The sequence below is a fragment of the Dermacentor albipictus genome, chromosome 10 (genome assembly GCF_038994185.2).
Source record: "Dermacentor albipictus isolate Rhodes 1998 colony chromosome 10, USDA_Dalb.pri_finalv2, whole genome shotgun sequence".
Lineage (NCBI taxonomy): Eukaryota > Metazoa > Arthropoda > Arachnida > Ixodida > Ixodidae > Dermacentor > Dermacentor albipictus.
The window spans coordinates 99,537,709-99,558,929 of record NC_091830.1 but is presented as its reverse complement, the minus strand read 5'-3'; the positions used below and the strand labels follow the sequence as shown (position 1 = coordinate 99,558,929).

The 21,221-nt window shown below is 48.7% G+C and overlaps 1 protein-coding gene across 1 annotated transcript in view; it reads left to right on the top strand.

Moving 5' to 3' along the window:
* Window positions 1-21,221, top strand: part of LOC135908023 (uncharacterized) — a 230,282-nt gene that overhangs the window by 29,774 nt on the left and 179,287 nt on the right. Inside the window, exon 5 of the mRNA XM_065439789.2 lies at window positions 10,658-10,895. Within this exon, the coding sequence (XP_065295861.1) occupies window positions 10,705-10,895 (191 nt within the window). The 5' untranslated portion in view covers window positions 10,658-10,704. The remainder of the gene's footprint in view (window positions 1-10,657; window positions 10,896-21,221) is intronic.

Here is a 21,221-nt window from a genome sequence, read left to right as displayed (position 1 = left end):
TGTAAGTGATCGCTGTGCCGTAGCGCATTGTCTTGTACCCCTTGGCGGGTCGACGGTAACGCTGTCGCGTTCCACTCTTGAAGGCTAAGCTTTAGCGTCCTCCAATTTTTAATGAGTCGCTAGAGAAAACGTAAAGGTCAATGTAGGCTTCACGTACCAGCTTAAGTTTCACTGTACTTTGCGGAAGTTTCGTTCGTGAAACCCTAGTTCATTCTAAAGCGCATTACCTTCAATCCTTTAGAAATATGCATTGGAAGCGATTACATCAAATATTCATCTTGGATGTGAACTAGGACGCAAGCCAACAGTTTCCATGAAGCTCTACACTAATTCGAACTTGATCGTTCTGTCGTTGTGCACGACAAAAACGACCGATGACATGCATTTCGAAAGACATGCGCTCATCCACAATGCTTCAATGGAACAATGTCAGCTTATGCTTCACTTCAGTCGCGCATTCTCGGAGAGTTTCCTAATTATTCTTGCCCGAAGTTTATATACAAATCGCTTCATGTAAACCGAAAGCGATCAAGTAGCTTCCGTTGCAAGACATGCGTCGTATGTGGCAATGAGGCAGTGAGAATAACGTGCCGTTTATTTGCCTATGTGAGACACTATAAGGAACGATAACAGCGAAGATGACCGCTTCGGGTGGATGTTTCGGAAGCAGCGTTGTCAGGCTTCTTGCATTTCAACGCTGTCGTACTCCATCGGAACATGGTACGTGGCTGAGAAGCAAGCGCTGTGAAGGAAGGGCAATTAATACAGCGCTAACTGCTCGACTTTTCGGCATATGTGATGTATTTATAGACATTGGCCATCCTAGACATGCATAACTATCTCACGTGACGTTCCGCTTTCCGGATGGTGCCAAGACAAAGCTAATCTTTCGCCTGTGTTTCTGAAAGGAGTTGGCAGTTCGTACTGGGCGGGGATGGGCTAGCATACGCGGGTACAGTGAGGAGCAGCAAGACAAGTACAGTAGTGCTTAAAGGTGAGTGCCACTACAGATGGCGCTACCGCCATGTTGCAGCCAAGTCAGCATGTTAAGCAGGCTGTCTGCTACTAACATGTTTTTGGTTGGAATGACAAGACTGTGGGTTATATTGGCTCAACTTAGCAAGTTTGTATGCCATAAAATTATTTGTAAGTTGGCTCTGAAAGTCGTACAAGAATTGCACGTGGCTTCGCTCGACGGTGAAATGGTGTAACTAATCGGTATACCGTCATGCAAGCGAAGAAACGTACAGTTTGACAGTACTTTTGGTTGCTGGCAAAAGACGGCGAATTGACGCAGGTTCCATGTGCGGCTGCATCGTGTTTCTGTTTCTCCATACGCAGAAGGGAAAAGCCGCCCCATATGTAAATTTTTGCATTCAGCGGTGTGTTTTGTCTTATTTAACTGTTCCTAATAAGGTGTGCATTTCTCTTCCCCAGCGTAAACTAACGTGGATGAAATCGCGGGACTCTTTTAAGAAGCGCTCTTATTTGTGCGCGCTTTGCCTCCGTAGCTTTCTTTTCATAGCCACAGAAAGATGTCCATGAGTGTAGTTACGCGTGCGCGTAAAACAATAAAACTATTAAACACCAACCGTCATAAACGGACAGTCTCCAGAAATGTGCTGCCAAGCGTTCAGTGTGTTGTGATGATTCATGCATGGCCCTGCACGAGCTGTGAAACTCACTCTCGTTCCAAATAAGTGCTGCAATAGCTTCCTGCTAGCGGCGAAAAGCCGTCATACCTGCCACACCAACGCCCTTTTAAAGAAATGTGACAATAGACATGTCGAACTGATGCTTCTCTTGGCATTTCCACTAAGCAAACAACTCTTCTACTGCTCGGACCCAATTTGGCAACAGCGAGATATGTCCTAATGATTATAGTTAAAATGTGTCCTGCCAATATTTACGTAGGCACGTGGAAAATGCCATTTCTCGTATGAGCACTGTCCGTGTACTTATGTAATGTACCTCAACAGGCAGAGGTGCCCTATAATATACACGGAATAGTAAGCAATGTATGCGTACAACAAATAAACAGAAAACATAATATAGCCTCACGAAGTTTTGTGCACATCCATTTAGAGCTTAGCAGCCGAGAAAGTAAGCGTAACATGGAAATTAGTTGCTTCTAAACGTGAAACTGGGAACCGCTTTAACTATTACTTTATATATAATGCAAAAATGCGCAGCCGTGCGCTACTAGAGCAGACAGAAATAGATCGTTCACTACCAGTTTGTTCTTTTGTACAAAACGGTACGATAAGGACAAAGTACTACCGTTTTTACAAAATAGGTAATTGCTGATGACGCAGACTAAATAGGTATAAGAACTCTTGACATCACTAAATTAGAAGGCATACTCAAGTATAATGCTATTCTGGGCGAGGAGAAAGAATTCCAATCATCTGTATGAAGTACAGGTCTTTTTTGCTTTGTGTATTGTTCTCTGTGTCCCCCAATATGCGTTCCGCACTCTTTTCGCCTGGATAGTTAGTAATCCATACTCACACGCCTACAGCACGAAAATCTACGAAGTACGAATCACAAGGCATCAACAAAAGCACGAAAGTCCATCTAAAGTTGACATTCAGTTAGGAAAATGAAATGAAATTCACGGATCACTTATATTTTCCAGTTTCACATGGCAGAAAAAAGACGACAGCACGCGAAAGCTACGATTTGCTCTTCGATTCCATGATTCCGCTGCAGCAGGACAGCGCCAGGTTGTGGGATAGTCGAAGCATTTGACCCAAAATGGCACAGCATCGGCCCTAATATCTGGACCAGACTAAAGACGTCCCTGAGGTCAGAAGATTGTCAACAGGAACTGAGAAAGCAGCGAAGTCGCGAACAAAAGCACCGGTAGTAAAAAGCTACTCTAAAAAAGCTGCGAAGGTCTTAAAGTGTTGTTGGTTAAATAATTGCAGGACGGAAAGGAGTTACGTAAACGAACAAATAACAAACATTTTAAACAATAAAGCTTTACAGAGTGTTGAGCACGGCTGCTTTGAAGCTGACGTTCTCCGGGTTGGTGGCGATAGAAGGAGCCAGGTGTTGCCAATCTAAACGTCTTTTTGTTACAAAGAAACGCTGGTACAGCTTTATCTGTCAAGATGGTCACCAGCTTTTGCGTTACGATAAAAACGGGATGACATGCACGACAGACGTGTCAGAAACAGTGCGTTGAGAGTGGAACTGACTAATTTTGTGAAAGAAGACGCAATCCTGCACATTTCTGCCGGGATGAGAGTTGAAGTACGTTTCATAGATGTAACATTGGTGTAACAAGAATAATTAGAGGGCGCTTGAGCAATTTGTATGCTGTGTAAATGCGAGTACATTACCTGTGACTGAGTGTGTCGATGATAATGCCTCTGAGTTTAGTTTTGAGGCCATGTGTTGCTGAGTTCAGTGCAGCTGCTTTATGTTTTCAAGTGTGATGTTGAGCAAAACTAGAACAAGGTAAAACCGGGAGCCGGTTTTACCGTCTCCTCGTATTACTCATCGTCTTGAATTTCCATCTCCCGCCTCCTCCGTGTTTAATGTTTCTGCTTATGAGGTAGCAACAAAGCAAGAAGACAAGCCGGCCACACACACATTGCGTTCACGTAATACTTCTGCGGGAACCCGCAAAGTGAAGAGAGTAGTGTATAGAGAGTAATGAATTCGACTGCGCCCTGCCATCTACCAGCCGCCTGGTTAACTGAGATGGTAGAGCGGCTGCCCCGGAAAGGCGGTGTTCCCGGCTTGAAATCCCGGACCAAGACGAATTTTTCTTCAAATGCGGGACTTTTTTTTTTGACGAACCCGTATGGGTTTCCTTTTAGCAATTTCCTACGTTCGGGTGGATGTCTTATTTTCCTTTTATTTATTACTCTCTCCCCCTTGCGGTTTGCGCAGAACTATTATGTCAAACTCTTGCCTTTTCTTCGAGTTGGTAATGAATTCGACTTTGCTCTGCCATCTGCTAGTCGCCTGGATTGCTCAGATGCTAGAGTAACTGCCCTGCAACAGCGTTTTGTCCCGGGTTCATATCGCCGACAAGGACGAATTTTTCTGCAACTGCGAGGTTTTTTTCTTTCGAGTAACGCGTATGGGTTACCTTTGTAGCAGTTCCCTGCGTTTCGGCGGATGTCTGATATTACCTCTACATTGGGTTGAGTGTTCTTTCTCGATGAAACAACTTTTCAGCACAATGGCACCAATTTGCCGAGCGATGACTTTATTTACCGAGCGGCACCATGGTGTTCACAATGCACTTCTTCATTGGGTTCGTCGGCTAATTGCACCTCGTACTCTGGGGGGTTGTCGTACTCGTCGTCCTTCGTCGTCCGATGGATACCCCAGCGCGTTGCATCTTATTCGTCATCGTGCACCATAGGCTCGGCGACGCCGCCTGCGTTTCCGAATTCCGAATTGATCGAGAGTAGCATTGCATTGTGATCGGAGTATTATGTCGGGGCATACCTTAGTTCGTGCAGTGAGCATGCATGTTCTCGAACGCCAAGTGGAATTCAGTGCCTCGTGAAGTAGTGACTGCGTCTATTGGAGCGGCGAGTACGCACACGAACGCTGCCGAGACCATTTGAGACAGATTTGGTGCCACGAGCAGGCACAGCCACAAGTCCCGTTTCGATGAACTGTACAGCACACATCTATCCATCTCCACCGAAGCAGTCACCGTGCAGCAGCTGGATTCGCACGTCACGCCGCGTTGCGATCGTCTCCTACTTCATCAGCAGTGAACTGGCGCGTCCGGCCACGCATTGCTACATCGCCTGATGATGTACAGACCCGAGTGATTCAACTGATTCAACTTCGGACGACGAAGTCTCCATAGCGCCGACAGTGGCGCCACTCATATCATGCGCCATCTAGTGAACCGCCCGCCAGGCCGAGCCCGACTACGTACACATCCTCGAGGATGTTGAACACTGCGGCCTGTCGCAACGGTGATGCAGTCGTTAGCGCGTTCGGGTACGGAGCGATAGCAGCAGCGGTGGGGCAGCGGATGGAATCCTCACCGTGGCGACTTTTCTTTCAACAGCGGAACTGTTCTTGGTCGATCCCGTGCCGTCGTGCAGCTTGGCGTCACGCTGGTCACGTGTCCTGGTAGCGAGAGAGGCGAGAGTGACACAGGCTAAAGCCTCTTGATAATTTGAAAGTAGCGACACTCTCCTCCTCACGGCGCTTTCCTCCTCGATTCTCCTCGCCCACCGGCTACGCACGGCACGCTATTCCTCCTGGGCTCCCGCGGACGGGCCGCAGAATTCTATGGAGGCGTGTTATATTGGGCCAGTTGCGCGCCCCAGTAGGGTTGAAAATTTTGAGAAATGCTAATAACAGCATCGATAATGCTGGAGGCAACGCTTATGAGGAGGTTGGTTTTTTCTTAAAGGGACACAAAGGTTACTATTAAGTCAACGTGGACTGTTGAAATACCATCACAGAACCCTCGAAACGCTTGTTTCGTGGCAAGGAGAGACTTATTTTAAGAGAAAATGCGTTCTGAAGCGTCCGCGAACCTCTAGCGCAGTTCAAATCGCCCGCCCTCCGATCGAGGAGAACTGACATCATGGTCTCATAGTGACGTTGCGCCATCGGTGAGTAGAACGGCGTCCGCAGACGGCGCTACGGCTTTTCTGCGCAAAACGCAAACGCGCGGCCAGAAACAGAGCCGACAGCAAAGCGAAAGCGGGAGTATGGTGGCTAGCGGAAGGAGAAACTAATTACGTCCCACATTACGTCCCACGGCACACGGAAAGTCCGTTTTCGTTAAACTATAGGCTGCGGCGAGCTCGCAGCGTGGTCGGCGTGGTCTGTGAGAAGTGACGAGCTTTTCCGCACTCGCAACAGGGCATAAAAAAGTGCGAATCGACGCAAAACTCTGCCTAGAAACGTGCTTCGCCCCAGCGGCCCAGATGTCGTTTCCCGCACCGCCACCAGGCGCCGCTACTATACCTCAAGCTCCAGCGCAAGACGCCCATAAGCTGGTACTTCATTCTATGACGCAAACTTCGACGCTCGTCGCAATGGACCCTGACACCGACAGATTGGCTCGCGATGGTGGGCTCAACTTCAGCGATTTGAGCACCGACGAGGGCGACCTGCTGCTGAGGGCTCGCACTGCCGGCGTCGTTGCGTACTACGACGGCGGCCTCGACACCGGCTCTCCGGAGCGGGAAAGCAACGAGGGCTTCCCACGACATCACATGGACGTGGCATTCTCGCTGCTTGTTCCAAATGAAAGTTTCGCGAGCCAGCAGAACCCTCACAGCACGACGCGATAACGAAAGTACTGAAACTCCAAAGCGTGCGCGGCGCAAAGTCGTGCGCGCAGAGTCGAGCGAAAACGAAACCTTTCGACCACCCATACTACTGAAGGGTAACGTCAAAATCTCATTTTTTTGTTAGAATCGAGTAGACGTAGACAAGTAGCATTTTCTTCCGTCTTATAATCGAATGAAATGATATTTTTAATACGAGTAGTTGAGTATTAGTAACATAAATTACGGGGAGACCTTACGTCATCGGTTTAGTACCGGAATGTCGCTGGGGGGTCTCAAATCGTGTCATGCATTTACCTCCATTTCTCGGTTACTAAAGCTCTGTTCGCGATTATATTGACGCCTTAGACGTTCTAGAACATTGCTCTACCACTTTAACTTGGCTTTCTGGTAACCTTTAGTGTCACTTTAAAGCCGTATGAACGGGGTATACTGCTTTAAAGGGAGCTTTGAGGCGAGTTCTGTACTCCAGACAATTTTTCTGCCACATGATCAGATGCTTTACTTCGTGCGTCTGGTCTAGTATTGCATGTGACACATCCCTTTGTTTGTGGCTTATTAGGCTAAAGCCTTAGACCTCTGTTTTAAGGTCCCGTTGTGAGCTACAGAAAATATCACGTGACCAAAGGAAGGCGGGAAGGGAACCAAAGCATGTGCAGCCGCGTATAAGAGATGATTAATGATTACCAATGTAATGATTGATTAGTGATTGGATTGTTGTTCATGTTGGCCCTTGCGCCACAAAACAACACGCATCATCATCATCATCGTTGTTCATGCACCCTAATCCACCCCAATCGGTCTTAATACCCTTTCATCAAGACTTCACCTTAATCCACCATAATCCGCCTTAATTCTCCTCCACGCACCTAAATCTTTATTCATGCATCTTAATCCTTCGTAATGCACTCTAATCCACCTTAATCTTCTTTAATACACTCTAATCAACCTTAATCCTCACTAATCCACCTTATGTCAACCACTAATGATTCATTAATTAACTTGGGTAATCATTCTCTCATACAGGGGTGGACATGCTTTGGGTCCCCTCTGACTTTCCTTGGGTCACGTGATACTTCCAGTTTAGAACGCGACCTTGAAACATAAAGATCTAAAGGCTTTCGCCTTAAAAGCTAAAGAAAGCTCAATTTTGACTAGTGAACGCTCATCACCTACAATACTACGGGGATAGTTGCCACTAATTGTTTCAGGGCGCAAAGCAGAATCAATAATACTGCGCTTCCGACTGAATAACAACAGTTAGCGACGTGCGAAGTGATGGCGCCACCCCAGATTATTAAGTATACTAAGGAAAACCGCAACAAAAACGCTGGTGAGCAGGCCGGAAGAATGATAAAAAAAATGCAGCATTACGGGATGCTTTGCTACGAGCTATAAAGGCCAGTATACATGGAGCGAATATGCGAGCAATAGTCGGCGTTGGACGCCCGGCGGCGTACGCGCGACGCGCGGCGGCGGAGAAATCGGCGTTCGCCGCCGATCTAGCTGGCGCAGAAAAGTTCGTCGGGCGTCGACGATACCGGAAGCGGCGAACGAGCGGCGCCCCAAAGCGAGCCAATCAGGTCTCACTATCCGCCCCGACTTCCGACCTGGCTTCCCCGCTTGTCCGTGAATCCCTATCGCGCTCTATCGTTCACGCTGGTCTCCCGCTTTTCGTATTCGTGGTATCCAAAGAGGCGCGGCTGGAATTTAACGACAAATTAATTTCGGCTGTTCAGAAGCGTGCCATCCTCTGGGACATTTCTAAACAAAATTTTGCGCGTTTTTAGAGTGTTCCGCAATTCAAAAGCAATAATAGTTGTCGTTAAAGTATTTTTTGTCATGTGTTTCACTACAGCGCTTTTGCCTCGTCTAGCCACACTGATAACAACGCAGCGGCTCGCCGGCGGCGGCCGCCGTGTCTTCGCTCCATGTAGCGCAGCCCGACGAACATACGGCGTCGCGCCGCGGCAGATTTTCTGCCGCCCGAACTTCGTCGTGAAAGTTCGCTCCATGTATTCTGGCCTTAGGAAAGACTCCTCAGCTCGCAAACAACGCTGTTTTTTGTCAGAACAAAGTTGCTTCGGCCAATGTCATGCAGCCACTGCTTCCTACGCAAGCCGTTACGCTTTCGTTGTGGTATCATAAAAATGGCATAACCATCTTCAGGCTTCTTGCTGCAGTTATATGCACAACAGCCCGGCATAGCGCTAGCACATAGACCAGAAACACTGCGCACAACGTTCGCTACGCGAAGCTAAAGCACCGAGCCAGCCGTGCTCAGGAGGAAAATGGCGCGAACGAAAAATAAAAACACAAGCAAAACTCAAGATCCGCGCGTTTCCAAGGGCAACGGCAGGGAGACCAATCGTGATGCAGAAAAACGGGGGCAAAACTGGTTGCCGCGGGGGGGGGGGGACACGCAAGGGGCGAGGAGGAGGCGAGGAGGTCGCGCGGCGGCGATGGAGTTCAAAGAGTGGCGGTACTTTCAAATTATCAAGGGACTTTAACACAGGCAGGTGCGCCGCGCCGAGAATAGGGCGAGTGAGTGGAGCAGCCAATGAGCGTATGCGAAAAGTAGGTCAGGGAGAGGCTCGATTCGGCATAAACAAAACCCGTCACTTCTTCCTCCTCATTCGTGCTTCCAGAATGGCCAAGCCTGCTTATGTTCCTTAGGAAAAAGCCGTCCGTCGTGAGCGCCTTCCGAAGTTTGCGCGGGAACGGGCCTGCCGTCACACGCTACGGAACAGTTCCCGTTGTCGTCGTCGGGAATTTCAACATCAACATTTTGCGGGAGAACTCGATTGTAGAGTACACGCATGCGGAGTTTGGATTAACATGGTTCAGCAATGCGTGGGGCACGCAACCAACTAAGATTTGGGGCACCTATGTTGACTTGGTCGTCGCGAAGGTAACTGATCTGCAACCGATAGCTGTGCCGCTCGCTCTATGCGTCAGTGATCACAAAGCCGTGCTCACGAGGTGTGCGCTACGACAACGGCGTCAGGAGCAAGAACCGTCAAGACAAGCTGCAATGGCGAGGCAAGACCAAGCAACGCAAAAGAACGTCCCGACGACGTATGAGCTACAACGCACACTTTAGAAAGCTACACGGCCAGTGTAACTTTAGCGTAGACGTACGTGAGCAGCCTGATCGGTCTGCATGGTCCAGACACTTGCTGGCACAGCGCTTAACCAGTCAAAGAAAGCGCTAATATTGCTCTAACCAAGTGTAAAACATTTTAAACATTTATAAATGAACGTGTTGATTACACTCCTGTGAAAAATACACACCAGCAGCAAAGAAGAATACGCTTCGTTGCTGCTACTGTGTATGGTTGAGCTCTGTGCCACCAGGTGGCTGCACCATGCAGACCATTCAGAGTTGCCCTTCTGCTCATCTCGTGGCTCATCCCGGCACAGTCAAGAGGCCAGACCCTGTCCCCTTGCGCTTGCGTTTGCCCTAATACCGTACTCGCGAAACGCTATTGCGTTAGTAATCTTCCGGTGTAAAGTGACGGCCACAAACGCGCAAATCCTGGCGCCGATCGGATACCGGCAGTCCGATGCGCAGCAGCCAGTTCGCTTGTATACTGCCTTGCAGAGGGACACGATGTCGCAGCTTGACATATAGCCGGTCGCTAGGTTTGCAGTCCACAAGACAACAAAGTCGAATCATAGTGCTCGCGAAAAGACTGAGACCGACTCTTACCGCGGAGCTCTCGTCGAAATGGAGTACGTTGTATCACAAGCAGACGACACTTGCTGTGTGCCGGAAGTGCTGAAGTGTACTGAAAAATTGTTCTTGTGCATTCTCTTTATGTTACTTTATTTTTATAAAAACAAATGAACTCACATTCCAACTATTACGAAGATTATTTGTTTACCATAAAGTTGGAAAAATTATCAATCACGCGCCCTGGTCAGCCAATCGGATAGCTCAACCCACTGACGTCATATGGGTGATTTCCGTCATATGGGTAGGGGCGGCTTAAAATTACGCCGAGCAGCGTGCTTCGATCGGCAGCGATGTGCATTTTTAAAACCTTATAATAAATTACACGCTTTACGCATAGCACTTAGATGTGTCAATTAATGATCGGAAGGACCTACTCTAACGACTCAGTACGTTTGTAGAAAATCGTCAAAATCGTTTCAGGGTCCCTTTAACCTGACAACCAAGAAAACGTCTGTATTGCCCTTATCCCTTGTTCACAATATGTACTATTGCCAACACAAATTCAACCATGTTTAAAACCACTATAATTGTTATATTTGTGTCCCGACCTGCTACACAGGCTCACATATAAAGCTAGCAGTATGCATTAAATAGATAAGTGAATAAATACATTTTCCATTGCCGACAGCGGCGTTACAGGCACCTGCAGGCACAGTGGTCTGCACCGTCTCGAACATGCTACGTCCTGAAACGTCGGTGCTGCCGCCTGATGGCCTCTGCGACCTTTTGTTCTACGAGTCGTTCTACAAGGACAACATGAACATCCTGGCCGATGGCTACGACAATCTAGAGCCGAGCGCACGGCACTTCGTAGACCAGGCCTATCACGCTAACAAGACCCTGTACGGTGCCTCTTTCATGTTCAGGTAAGCATGTGCCTCCACCCTTTATTGCATTCGTTTATTACTCCCTGAAATGCCTCCCCTAGCAGTATTACCAAAATAACGAACTAAAGGAACTTAAAACGTTGACAAGCTGGCCTAGTATATACAATAAAACAGCATTTGCAATAATATGCGCCACAATTACCCGTAGTATTTCGTGTATACTCGGAGAAAATACTTTCACTTTACCTAAAGGGAAGGGTTTGCCACAATAATATCACAACGTATACGGTAAGGTGCTCGATGTGTACCTGCATTTTATTTCTGCATTCATATAAAAATAAGTGTATAGAACTTTGTCAAATGGTGTATTTCATACATAAAGAAGGTTCCAGTTGCAGCTGTCTGTTTGAATGTTCAATAAAATAGGTACTGGTGTGTGAAACACTTCTACTAACACTGCAAATCTTACTTTATTATAGTTGCACACATTTATTGGGTCATGAATTTAGCAAGTTAAATGTTCGAATATATGGAACGCCGTTCTATATATGTTTTCATTTTTGTGTAGCGCCGTTTCGTTTGAGTAAGCGTAAAATATTTTCAAAAAGCTTTCAGTTTACAGTAGAACGTATGTGTAAATAGAATAGAAACGCAGCTGCCACTGCTCACAAATATACTTCTGGAAAGCGAGAAGCGACAAAAAATATTATTTGCCTCGCAATGTACACACTGTATAGAAGGCTGTAAGGGCCCCACCCGTGTAAGAGCCACACCCTCTATACTTGGTAGCCCATAATTTGAAAAAATAAATTTCCCATAGTAATAATCACGTTCGGTGATCCAATGCCGGGCACGCTCATCGGCAAATTTTCGCGCGCAGCGTACTTCGGCATGTCCCTACTCGATCGCGAAAGCTGCGCGTTAACAGCTGATGCAATGGAACATTCGGGGATCCGGCATGTCCAGTAATCGCAGGCTGCGCCGGCAGCATTTTTCGGCCACTTGTAAGGGCCTCAGCTCGGAAAAATTGAGAAAAAAATGTCATGACCCTAAACGATTCTATAGGTAGACCCTAAGCCAAACAGTGGCTACTAGATAAAATAAATTTCGTTAAACGTAGCCCGAAGTTTCCGCTTAAGCGTTCGCTAAAACAGACCCGTGGTTAAGTGCGAATTACCCTCGCCAAAGGTTTCACAATCAGCGCGGACAACGCGCATGCTTGTGTGCTGTATACTAATGGCTCATTCACACCGACGACTTGAGGAGGTCGCGCGACCATTTGCGACTCGAGATCAAAAAGCGACCGAAGGCGACTCATGTTCACCCCGGTGAGCCTGGCTGAGCGCGACCCCCAAGTTACACTCGCGGAGAATAACGTTCTCAGCGAGAACTCTCGGAATCTACGCGGAATCTGCCGCGATGCGGGAGGAGGCCGGATGTACACATGAAAGATCACTTCCGCTGCGTCGCTGATTGGTTTATCAGTTTTGGGACCACGGTCGCGCGACTGAAAATTCGCGCAGAGAGCGGCTGACTCAAGATGGTCGCTTTTCGAGAAAAGCGACCGTTTTGCGATCATTTGCGACTGGTCGCTTTCCGGCCAACTTGTCGAGCGACCACTGTCAGTCGCCTGTGTGAATGAGCCCTAAGCCGAACACTGCGCTAGGCGACAAGACGAAGAGAAGGACAGAGACCACAGCGCTTACTAACGACCAAGTGTTTTAGAGCGCAGCTCTATGGCGTCCGTTCCTGGGTTTCGCGTCGTCGTCGGCGTTGTCGTAGGCCTCGTAACCAGCTCCGCCCCCCTTTCATCCCCCCAGCGCTAGCAGCGACCGACTGATACCGCTGGATGCCGCTGACGCCCCTAGAGAGTCAAGATAACGTGACTGCATAGAACACCGTCGCCGCCATGCAGAAAGAGGAGGAAAGGGTCCCCCCCCCCCTGTTCTTGTGTGGCGGATAGGGTGCTCTTCAGTTGCCGACGCGCCGGTTATTTCACGTAGGCCCCGGCACGTCGACGAATACGTGACCACCTTCCCACGGCTAGACCTGGTTCTTAGCGCTGCGGAAGCGAGGGTATCATATTGTTTGTGTCGGCCTCGGCGGCTTTGTCCCTGAAACCAACTCCGCGGCTGGGGTTGACTCACTATCGGCGTCAGCGGCATCAGTCAGTCGCTGCTATCTCTTCCCTCCTACCTTTATCGTGTTGTCCGCTTGCTGCGCGCGCTTCTGCCCCCATCGTTTGCCGCTGGGTGTACACGCCGCCCCCCTCCCCCCTCTTCCTGCGAGTCTCCGGTTGTCAAAGCGCCGGCTCGAACTTAATTCCTTTCTTCGCTCCTCCTCCAATGCAACCCCTGTGCGGTGGCAATCAGAGAGCCAGATCGGTGGCGGCGGATCTGTATATGTGCACCTCCCGAGCCGAAATTGCCGCTGCCGTTCGCCCTGTGCGGTGGCAATCAGAGAGCCAGATCGGTGGCGGCGGATCTGTATATGTGCACCGCCCGAGCCGAAATTGCCGCTGCCGTTCGCCACTGCGAAATTATCTGCCAGTTCTTTCTGAGCCATGAGCGAGACGACCGATGGAAGTCCTCCGTCTGCTGCTGCTGCTGCTGCTAAACGAGCTGCCAGAGCAGAGGCCCAGCGCCGTCGCCGTCAGAATCCAGAGGTGCGTGCCGCCGAAGCAGAAGCTTACCGTCGCCGCCGTCGAGATGATCCAGGAGTACGCGTCGCCGAAGCAGAGGCTAAGCGCCGCCGCCGAGAAGACCCTACCGTTCGCGCCGCCGAAGCGGAGGCTCATCGCCGCAGTCGAGAACAACCAGCAGTAAGCGAGGCTGAAGCAGAAGCTCATCGCCGCCGCCGAGAAGACCCTGCAGTTCGCGCCGCCGAAGCGGAGGCTCATCGCCGCCGTCGAGAGCAACCAGCAGTAAGCGAGGCTGAAGCAGAAGCTCATCGCCGCCGCCGAGAAGACCCTGCAATCTATCGAAAAGGTGAAACAGCTTATTTGCTGCGCTCAAATTTCGCATTAGGAAGTAACGTAATCGTCGGTAATTTTTTATTCTCGCAGTGAGCATATATATATATATATATAATGTAGTGGGTAACATGCATGTGGCGCTGTGCGGACTGCCACCGCTGCGGCGCGAGACCCGAGCTCGGGCTGCTGATGCGAACGGCTAGGACTCGCGATCAAGAGCTACTTGCGATCTCTCGTACGAGCTGCAATAAACCCCCTTTCATTTGGTGGAGGTTCGGGGTAGACCTCGGAAACTGGAACTCCGAAGCCGGACGCTACCGACTGCTGCGACCATGCCTGACGAAACCACCCAGGAAGATGCACCACAGCCGCCGGCGGTCATCGTATCCAATGTGTTGCGCCAGCGTGATCCCGCCATCTTTAGAGGCACCGATGATCATGACGTGAAGGATTGGTTGTCATCTTACGAACGGGTGAGCCAGCATAACAAGTGGGACGACATCACCAAGTTGCACAACGTGCTGTTTTACTTAACCAGCGTCGCGAACCTCTGGTTCCGAAACCACGAACACGATTTCGCAACATGGAGCACATTCAAAACAAGTTTCGCAGAAGTGTTCGGGCGCCCCGCTGTGCTCAAGCTTCGCGCAGAACAACGCTTACGGGGGCGTGCGCAACATCATGGTGAAACTTTGACAAGTTACATCGAAGATGTCATTGACATGTGTAAGCGCGTGAATCCGTCAATGTCAGAACAGGACAAGATAAAACAAATTATGAAAGGCATTGATGAGGACGCCTTTCAGATGTTGTTAGCGAAGAATCCGCGTACCGTGGCCGAAGTTATCAATTTGTGCCAAAGTTTTGACGAGCTACGGAAACAACGCATCTTAGCTCGGCGCCCACCGCCTACGGAAGATTCGTTAGCAGCATTTTTTATTGGCGAAAACCACAAAACATTGCTTACGCAAATAAAAGAATTTGTGCGCGAGGAGGTCACATGACAGCTCTCGATTTGCCGACCACGGAGAAGCCTTCTCAATGTTTGGCTCCAGCGCTCCGACAGATAATTCAAGAGCAAGTGACCGAAGCTCTTCCACCTCCGTGTCAGCCGGCTCCCGTGGCCGTGCCTCTGACGTATGCTGAAGCCGTTGCACGGGCGCCTCGTCTACAGGGGTTCTCTCCTCCGCCTTCAGCGCCTCGCCCGCCTGTGTTCTCTCCTCCACCTTCACCTCGCCAGCAGGCGGATCCCTTTTTCAGTGCACAGCAGCAGGGTCCAAATCCTTGGCGCACTGCTGACAACCGTCCATTATGCAATGCCTGCGGTACCTCGGGTCATGTGGTGCACTTCTGCCGCCGGCACTTGCCGGCCTTCGTGGGCACCCCGCGACGACCCAGTTCCGATTTCCGACCTTTCCGCTGATGACATACCGGCACCGCAGTCACACCTCTGCAGCACTCGTCGCTCGCCTTCCCCTCGTCGGTGCTCACTCTCACCTATGCTTCGTAGACCCAGTGCCAGTACTACTGAGGTGGAAAACTGATTTCCGCAGTTCCTGAGGCACGAACTTCGTCATCGTCGAAACATCAAAGTCCTCGTTTTTCCCCGCTAACGTTATTGAAGTATCCGTTGATGGCATCAAATCCTTTGCGCTCGTCGATACAGGTGCTGCTGTATCCGTGATTAGTGAAAAGCGTTGTCGTGCATTGCGGAAAGTGACCATGAAGCCTTCGGTTCCATTGCTTAGAACAGCCAGTCGCTATGTGCACTGCCAGGGTGTTGATTCGAGACATATTGTATTCAATTGATTTCTTTGTGCTAACTTATTGCTCCCACAATGTGATTTTCGGTTGGGATTTCCTGTCGCGCCATCATGCCGTCATTGACTGTGCACGTGCTGAGGTTCAGTTCTCCGTTCTGTGCGATTTGCCATCTCACGACTTTCAAGCTCAGGATCTTAGCAGGATCTGTGTAGCTTCAGATACTGACCTTCCTCCTCAAAGTGCTGTATTTGTCCCTCTTTCATGCGCATCGCTCGCCGAAGCGACGGTCATGTTTACACCCGCTGCCGTCTTCATTCGCCGCCAGCCTACATTGTTGCCTTTCGCCCTGCTCACAGTTCACCATAGTGCTGCAGAAATACTCATTTCAAATCCAAATTCGTACACTTTGGCTTTGCACTGTGGCGAGACTATTGGTACCGTCGAGTTTGTGGACGCTGACGCTAAAGTGCATTTCCCTATGGCCGACGACGTGGTTACTGCCAACGTAACAGCACTGACAACCCATGTGCCATCTAACCGAGTACCACCGGATGTTTTTTGTAGCTCCATTGCCGATGACCTCTAGACGACACAACGTGAGCGGCTAATTACTCTTTTAAATGATTTTCACGCCTCTTTTGACTGGAACGAAGCATCATTAGGCCGCACAAGTACCGTCTCTCACCACATTGATACGGGACATCACGCACCATTACGCCGGCGTCCGTACCGCGTGTCATCCACCGAGCGTCGTGTCATCACCGAGCAAGTTGAAGACATGCTTGACCGTGGTGTTATCAAGCCATCCTGCAGCCCTTGGTTATCGCCCGTAGTACTCATTAAGAAAAAAGATGGCTCGATTCGTTTCTGTGTGGACTATCGTCGCCTAGAGCTCGCAAGAATGTGCAGGTTGGTAAGCAACGCCGGGAATCAGGGTACATGCACTAAGGAGCATGTCATCCACTTTTTTAACTGCAATGTGGGGGTGGTATACAAGACTTCACTTCCCTGTAGAAAGTGCTGTATTGGACAAAAGGGCAGGTTCTTGAATGAGAGGCTTAGGGAGACCAGAACGCTGTAAACGCTCTAGCAGGCACTGCCCGTTTGGCTGATCACTGCGGAAGATGTGCTCGTAAATGCTACCTGTGTTTTCAAAACAAGCAAGTGCTCAGACGGTTTGGCAGGCAGTTAGATAAGGAAATATTTGGTGTTTGGCATTTCAAAGGCTGTTGATGAATGTGTAAGCACTCCTTCACTGGAACTCACTGATAAAGGAGTGTTTGTTTTACCTTGAGAAGAACCTGCTGAATGCTTTGTAATGGCTTGTTATGGTGGGCAGTATTGGCTTTGTTGTGCATTTGGTTTCCTCCCATGTGGCACATTTATTTATGCATCTGTCTGTAGATATTTTGGAGCATAAGGTAGGGCCTCATTGTGTGTTTTCTGAATAAAGCTTGTAAGTTGAAGTCTAGTGCACTGTCTTGTCCAACTTTTTTCAATTAGTCTTGTTCGTGCAAGTAACCCTCACAATAAGTGTAATACCAATGTTAAACAATGGTAAGCATGCTGCATGCTTAGACCTGTGACATATTTGGCCCATTACACTTTTAATCCTTATGTGTGCAGAAACTGCACAAGCGTGTAGCCTAAACGAAAAAAAAGTGGATATAAAAGGTATAACACAGGAAAGTTTCAAATCAATAAAACAAAATAACAAGAGGTAGATATAATGTGTACTAAGCAAAATAAAATGTAACGCGCAGCGAAGTGATTGATGCAAGAAAAAATATACCTCAAGACATGTTAGGTCTAGTTTTAAAGTGAACAAGGTAATGTGTACATAATGTCTACAAACACAAATAAGCAGCAAGTTGAATAAAGTTGACCAGATATTTAGCCTATTTAGTAAGCACTGCTGAGTAATATGTCCAAAAACTTATTGACGAATGATACCGAGATCCTACTTTTGCAAACACATACACTTCAGTCATACCTGACCAGACGATCCGATTACACACAGTGCTGCTGCAGCCATAGCTCCTCCCTGACGTGGACACTGTTGTTGGTCACGGCCTTGCCACTGCAAGATAGGTTCTGTGTTAACTTATAGCAGTGGCACTTTAAAGAAGTCATTGTGAACACATGCAAGGAGCACAGAAAAAGTCCCAAAAACAATGTTTGCACCACTGCAGGGTGGGAACAGAGCACAAGGTCAAAGTTACTGATGAATATTGTGATAATAGAGACCTCTTCATGACAATAAAATTTTTAAGACCTACAGCTACAGTACATTGCAAACAAATGTTTGTTTACGTAACAATTCATTTTTGCTATCAGTTAAGCAACCTTCCCTTGTCATCTCTAGTTATGTCAAAACACCTTGTCTGCAAACGTAAGCTGTAGTAGTAGCAAGCAGTAATTGCTCAAATTTTTTTGCCCGAACCTTATGAGGGAGATTTTTGCGCGCGACGGCGACGCGCGACGGCTTTGAGCGAGAAAACGGGCCGTCGCGCGAACATATCGCTCGTTCTTTGTCGCCTGGTTCTGGAAATCTAGAATTCGTCGCTCGTCGCCCAGAAGTGCTATGAGCGAACAGACAATAGCGCGAAGCCGGAACTGGATGTACTACATCAGTCGAGTACTACCGCTTGTTGCACGGAACAAGCAAACGACTATTTTCATACGTGCAAGGTTAAGAACCTACTGCAAGACTTTAAAGAAATGTTTTACGCTGCTCCTTTGAGTAAAACACAGCAAACTAAATTAATAAAGCACACTATTGGCGCGTATTTGCTGCCCTCAAACCGGCAACACCGGGGAGACGGCTCTCAATGTCGTCGCTCGCATAGGGTACGACTTGTACGGAACGAGCTAGCGCGACAGCCATCTACATCGCGTCGCTGTCGCGCGCAAGATCACTTGCATGGTGTTTACACTTTTCCCCAATAACTGCTCACAAACCAACAACCGCGTAAACAGACATTATTTACAACCTCGAGGCATAAGTAAGAGAGGAAACGTCATTGCAGTAAGAATAGGTAAAGAGGCAGATGAGTCTTTATTATCCAACTTCAGCAGAAAAGTGGCAGCTCGCGCAAATGAGGACTGTTGCCGAACCTAATCCCTCTCACCGGAAGGAAGCGCTCACCAAGACTTTAAATTTAGCATTAGGCCAATAAACTTGCGCAAGCAAATTATGTCACCCAACGCTCAGCAAGCATCGGCACAGTCAATGTCGTCGTGGGAGTTCGATTTCTTGCGCCCGCAAGGCACTCTAGGCACACACGAGAAGCAAGCACACCATGCGTGTACTCACCTTTTAAATGGTACGATGCGGTCGAAAAGCGCCCTCCAAGTTGCCGGAGCTGCAAAGTTATTCCCGCATGCGTGCAGTTGCGTAGTGGACGACCTGCTGAACGCTAATAATGCGCATCATTTCTTTGCGGCGTCCACCGAATTCTCCACAACCACCACTGACAAAGGGAACGCACTCCATGGCATGAAAATCGTTGGTCCACGTTCGCCTGGCGCACCACGCATACCGCGAGTTTGCAGCGAGACACAAGCTATCTTCTGGCACTTTTGTGCACGCGAACTAAGTCACAATTCATTACACCAAACGTAAAAACACGATCAAACAAACACATCGTAGCAACTCGTACGACCGACAGCACATGTAAACAAGGGAACAAGACTGGTGGATGGATACTATGAGCAACCACTTTGAAATGGGGTGGTGGGTAGCGCTACCTGTGAACTTGGGAGTTTAGTTGGCCTCCGCGATGACTAAAATAATAACCAGCACACACTCGCTTTGTGCCTTGTTGCACCCAATTGCATATAAATGTTGCAATACATAAACAACCATCGCACAGTTTATATTATCCGCTATACTTTAGCGCAGAAAGAAATTCTATGACATATTTTCGATTTCCAGGAGCTTCCGCCGCATGCGGGGAGTAAAAAGATGGCCTTCGAGATTCGCGTATGCCATTCTTAGGAAGCCTTCTCTGGGCTGTAATTTGAAGAAATATGTATAAAAAGGTTTAGTAAAAAAGAAAAAAAAACGGTGTGGAAAGCGAGGGGGTGGAGCCCCTAGCCCAGAACTCCACTGGCTTGTGCGGTCCGCCGTGCCTGGTCGAGGCTGGCGAGCCAAGTCTTTGCTCCCTTCCGGAAAGTTTTCCGCCTACTTTCAGCTGTTTTGAAGCCCATCCATGCCCACCCACGACGCCTTGCGCTACTGCCCGTGCATTGACCCGTGCTACCTGCGCCGTCACTTCGTTTTAAACGACTTGTTGCTTTCGTCACCTTCTACTGTAGCATTAGAAATTGTTGACATGATTTCGGAGGTACACGTCCAGTGTGCGATGTTTCCGTGCGCGTTGTAACTTATTCAGTCAGAAAGCATCAAATCTACGAGGATTAAGCACTCGTGTGGCGCGGGTTACACCCGTGTCATCCGCATTGCTTTCGTGTTGGTGTGGTGAATGTGTGCGTATTGCGCTCCTGTCGTCCATGCCTTCTGTATTAATCGTGCGGCCCACGAATATTCCTGGAAAAAACCGCATGTCTCTGCCGCGTGAATGTGTCCTATGTGGTGGGTGCCAGAAATGTGCGGCGGTGTACAATATGTTCGTAGCCAAGTGCTACCGTGCATTCCAACGAATAGACGCGGCTGCTTATGCACGGTTTTATTCAGTGTTTCTTCATTAGCTTTGCGATTTACTTGTGTCTGCGATAGAATCCACAAGGTACCCCAGTTGAAAAAGACAGCAGGAATTCATGTCGCAACTAGAGAAATTTCTGTTGTACGACAGAAGTTCCTCACGTTTCCGTAGTTGACAGACATTCCTGACGTTACGCCAGAAAGTCTGATGTCGCAACAGAAGCATTCTGTCACGAAGACCAAGATCTCTGAAGTCGCAACAGAAACGTTCTGTCGCGACAAGAGTTCTGAAGTCGGAACAACAGCTTTCTATCATGACAGCGACTCTGACATTACGCCAGCAATTCTGACGTCGCAACAGAAACATCCGGTCGCGACGGTCAAGAGTTCTGAAGTCGCAACAGAAGCGCTTTCCATCGCTGCCCTTTAAAATGGTTTGTCAGTTTCGCATCGGTGGTGTGCACTGTACTTTTCTCTTGCGCGGTATTAAACCGTGCTTCTCTCAAGCAGGCGATGCTGATAGCACCGACACCGGTATTAAAGTCGACGTGGCCAATTGTTATAATTGTGCCGTGACGACGCGGCACCTAGGCGCCTCCTCAAAATCGGCCGCTGATCAAAATCATACCATCTGCGGGAATGGCTGCGTATCCGTTTTGTTTTATTTGGTAAGATGTGGCACACAGGCCTGTGGACTTACATATGTGGTTACACTGTCACATTAATTAATTTCCCAGAATTATTGCACAAGCTTATGCGAAGCGGTAAAGAAGTTTTCAGTTGTTCCACAAAGTTGCGTGAAAACCTGTCTCGCTCGAGTCTCATTAATCTGGTACAGCGCTGCCGTGAGAAGTCAGTATGCTGTCAGAATGAAGACTCATCCACGAGTGTTTATGTAGCTATTTTGCGTTGAGCACACGAATTATGTGCGCGCTCAAAAGTGTAAAGAGCGAAAGACAAC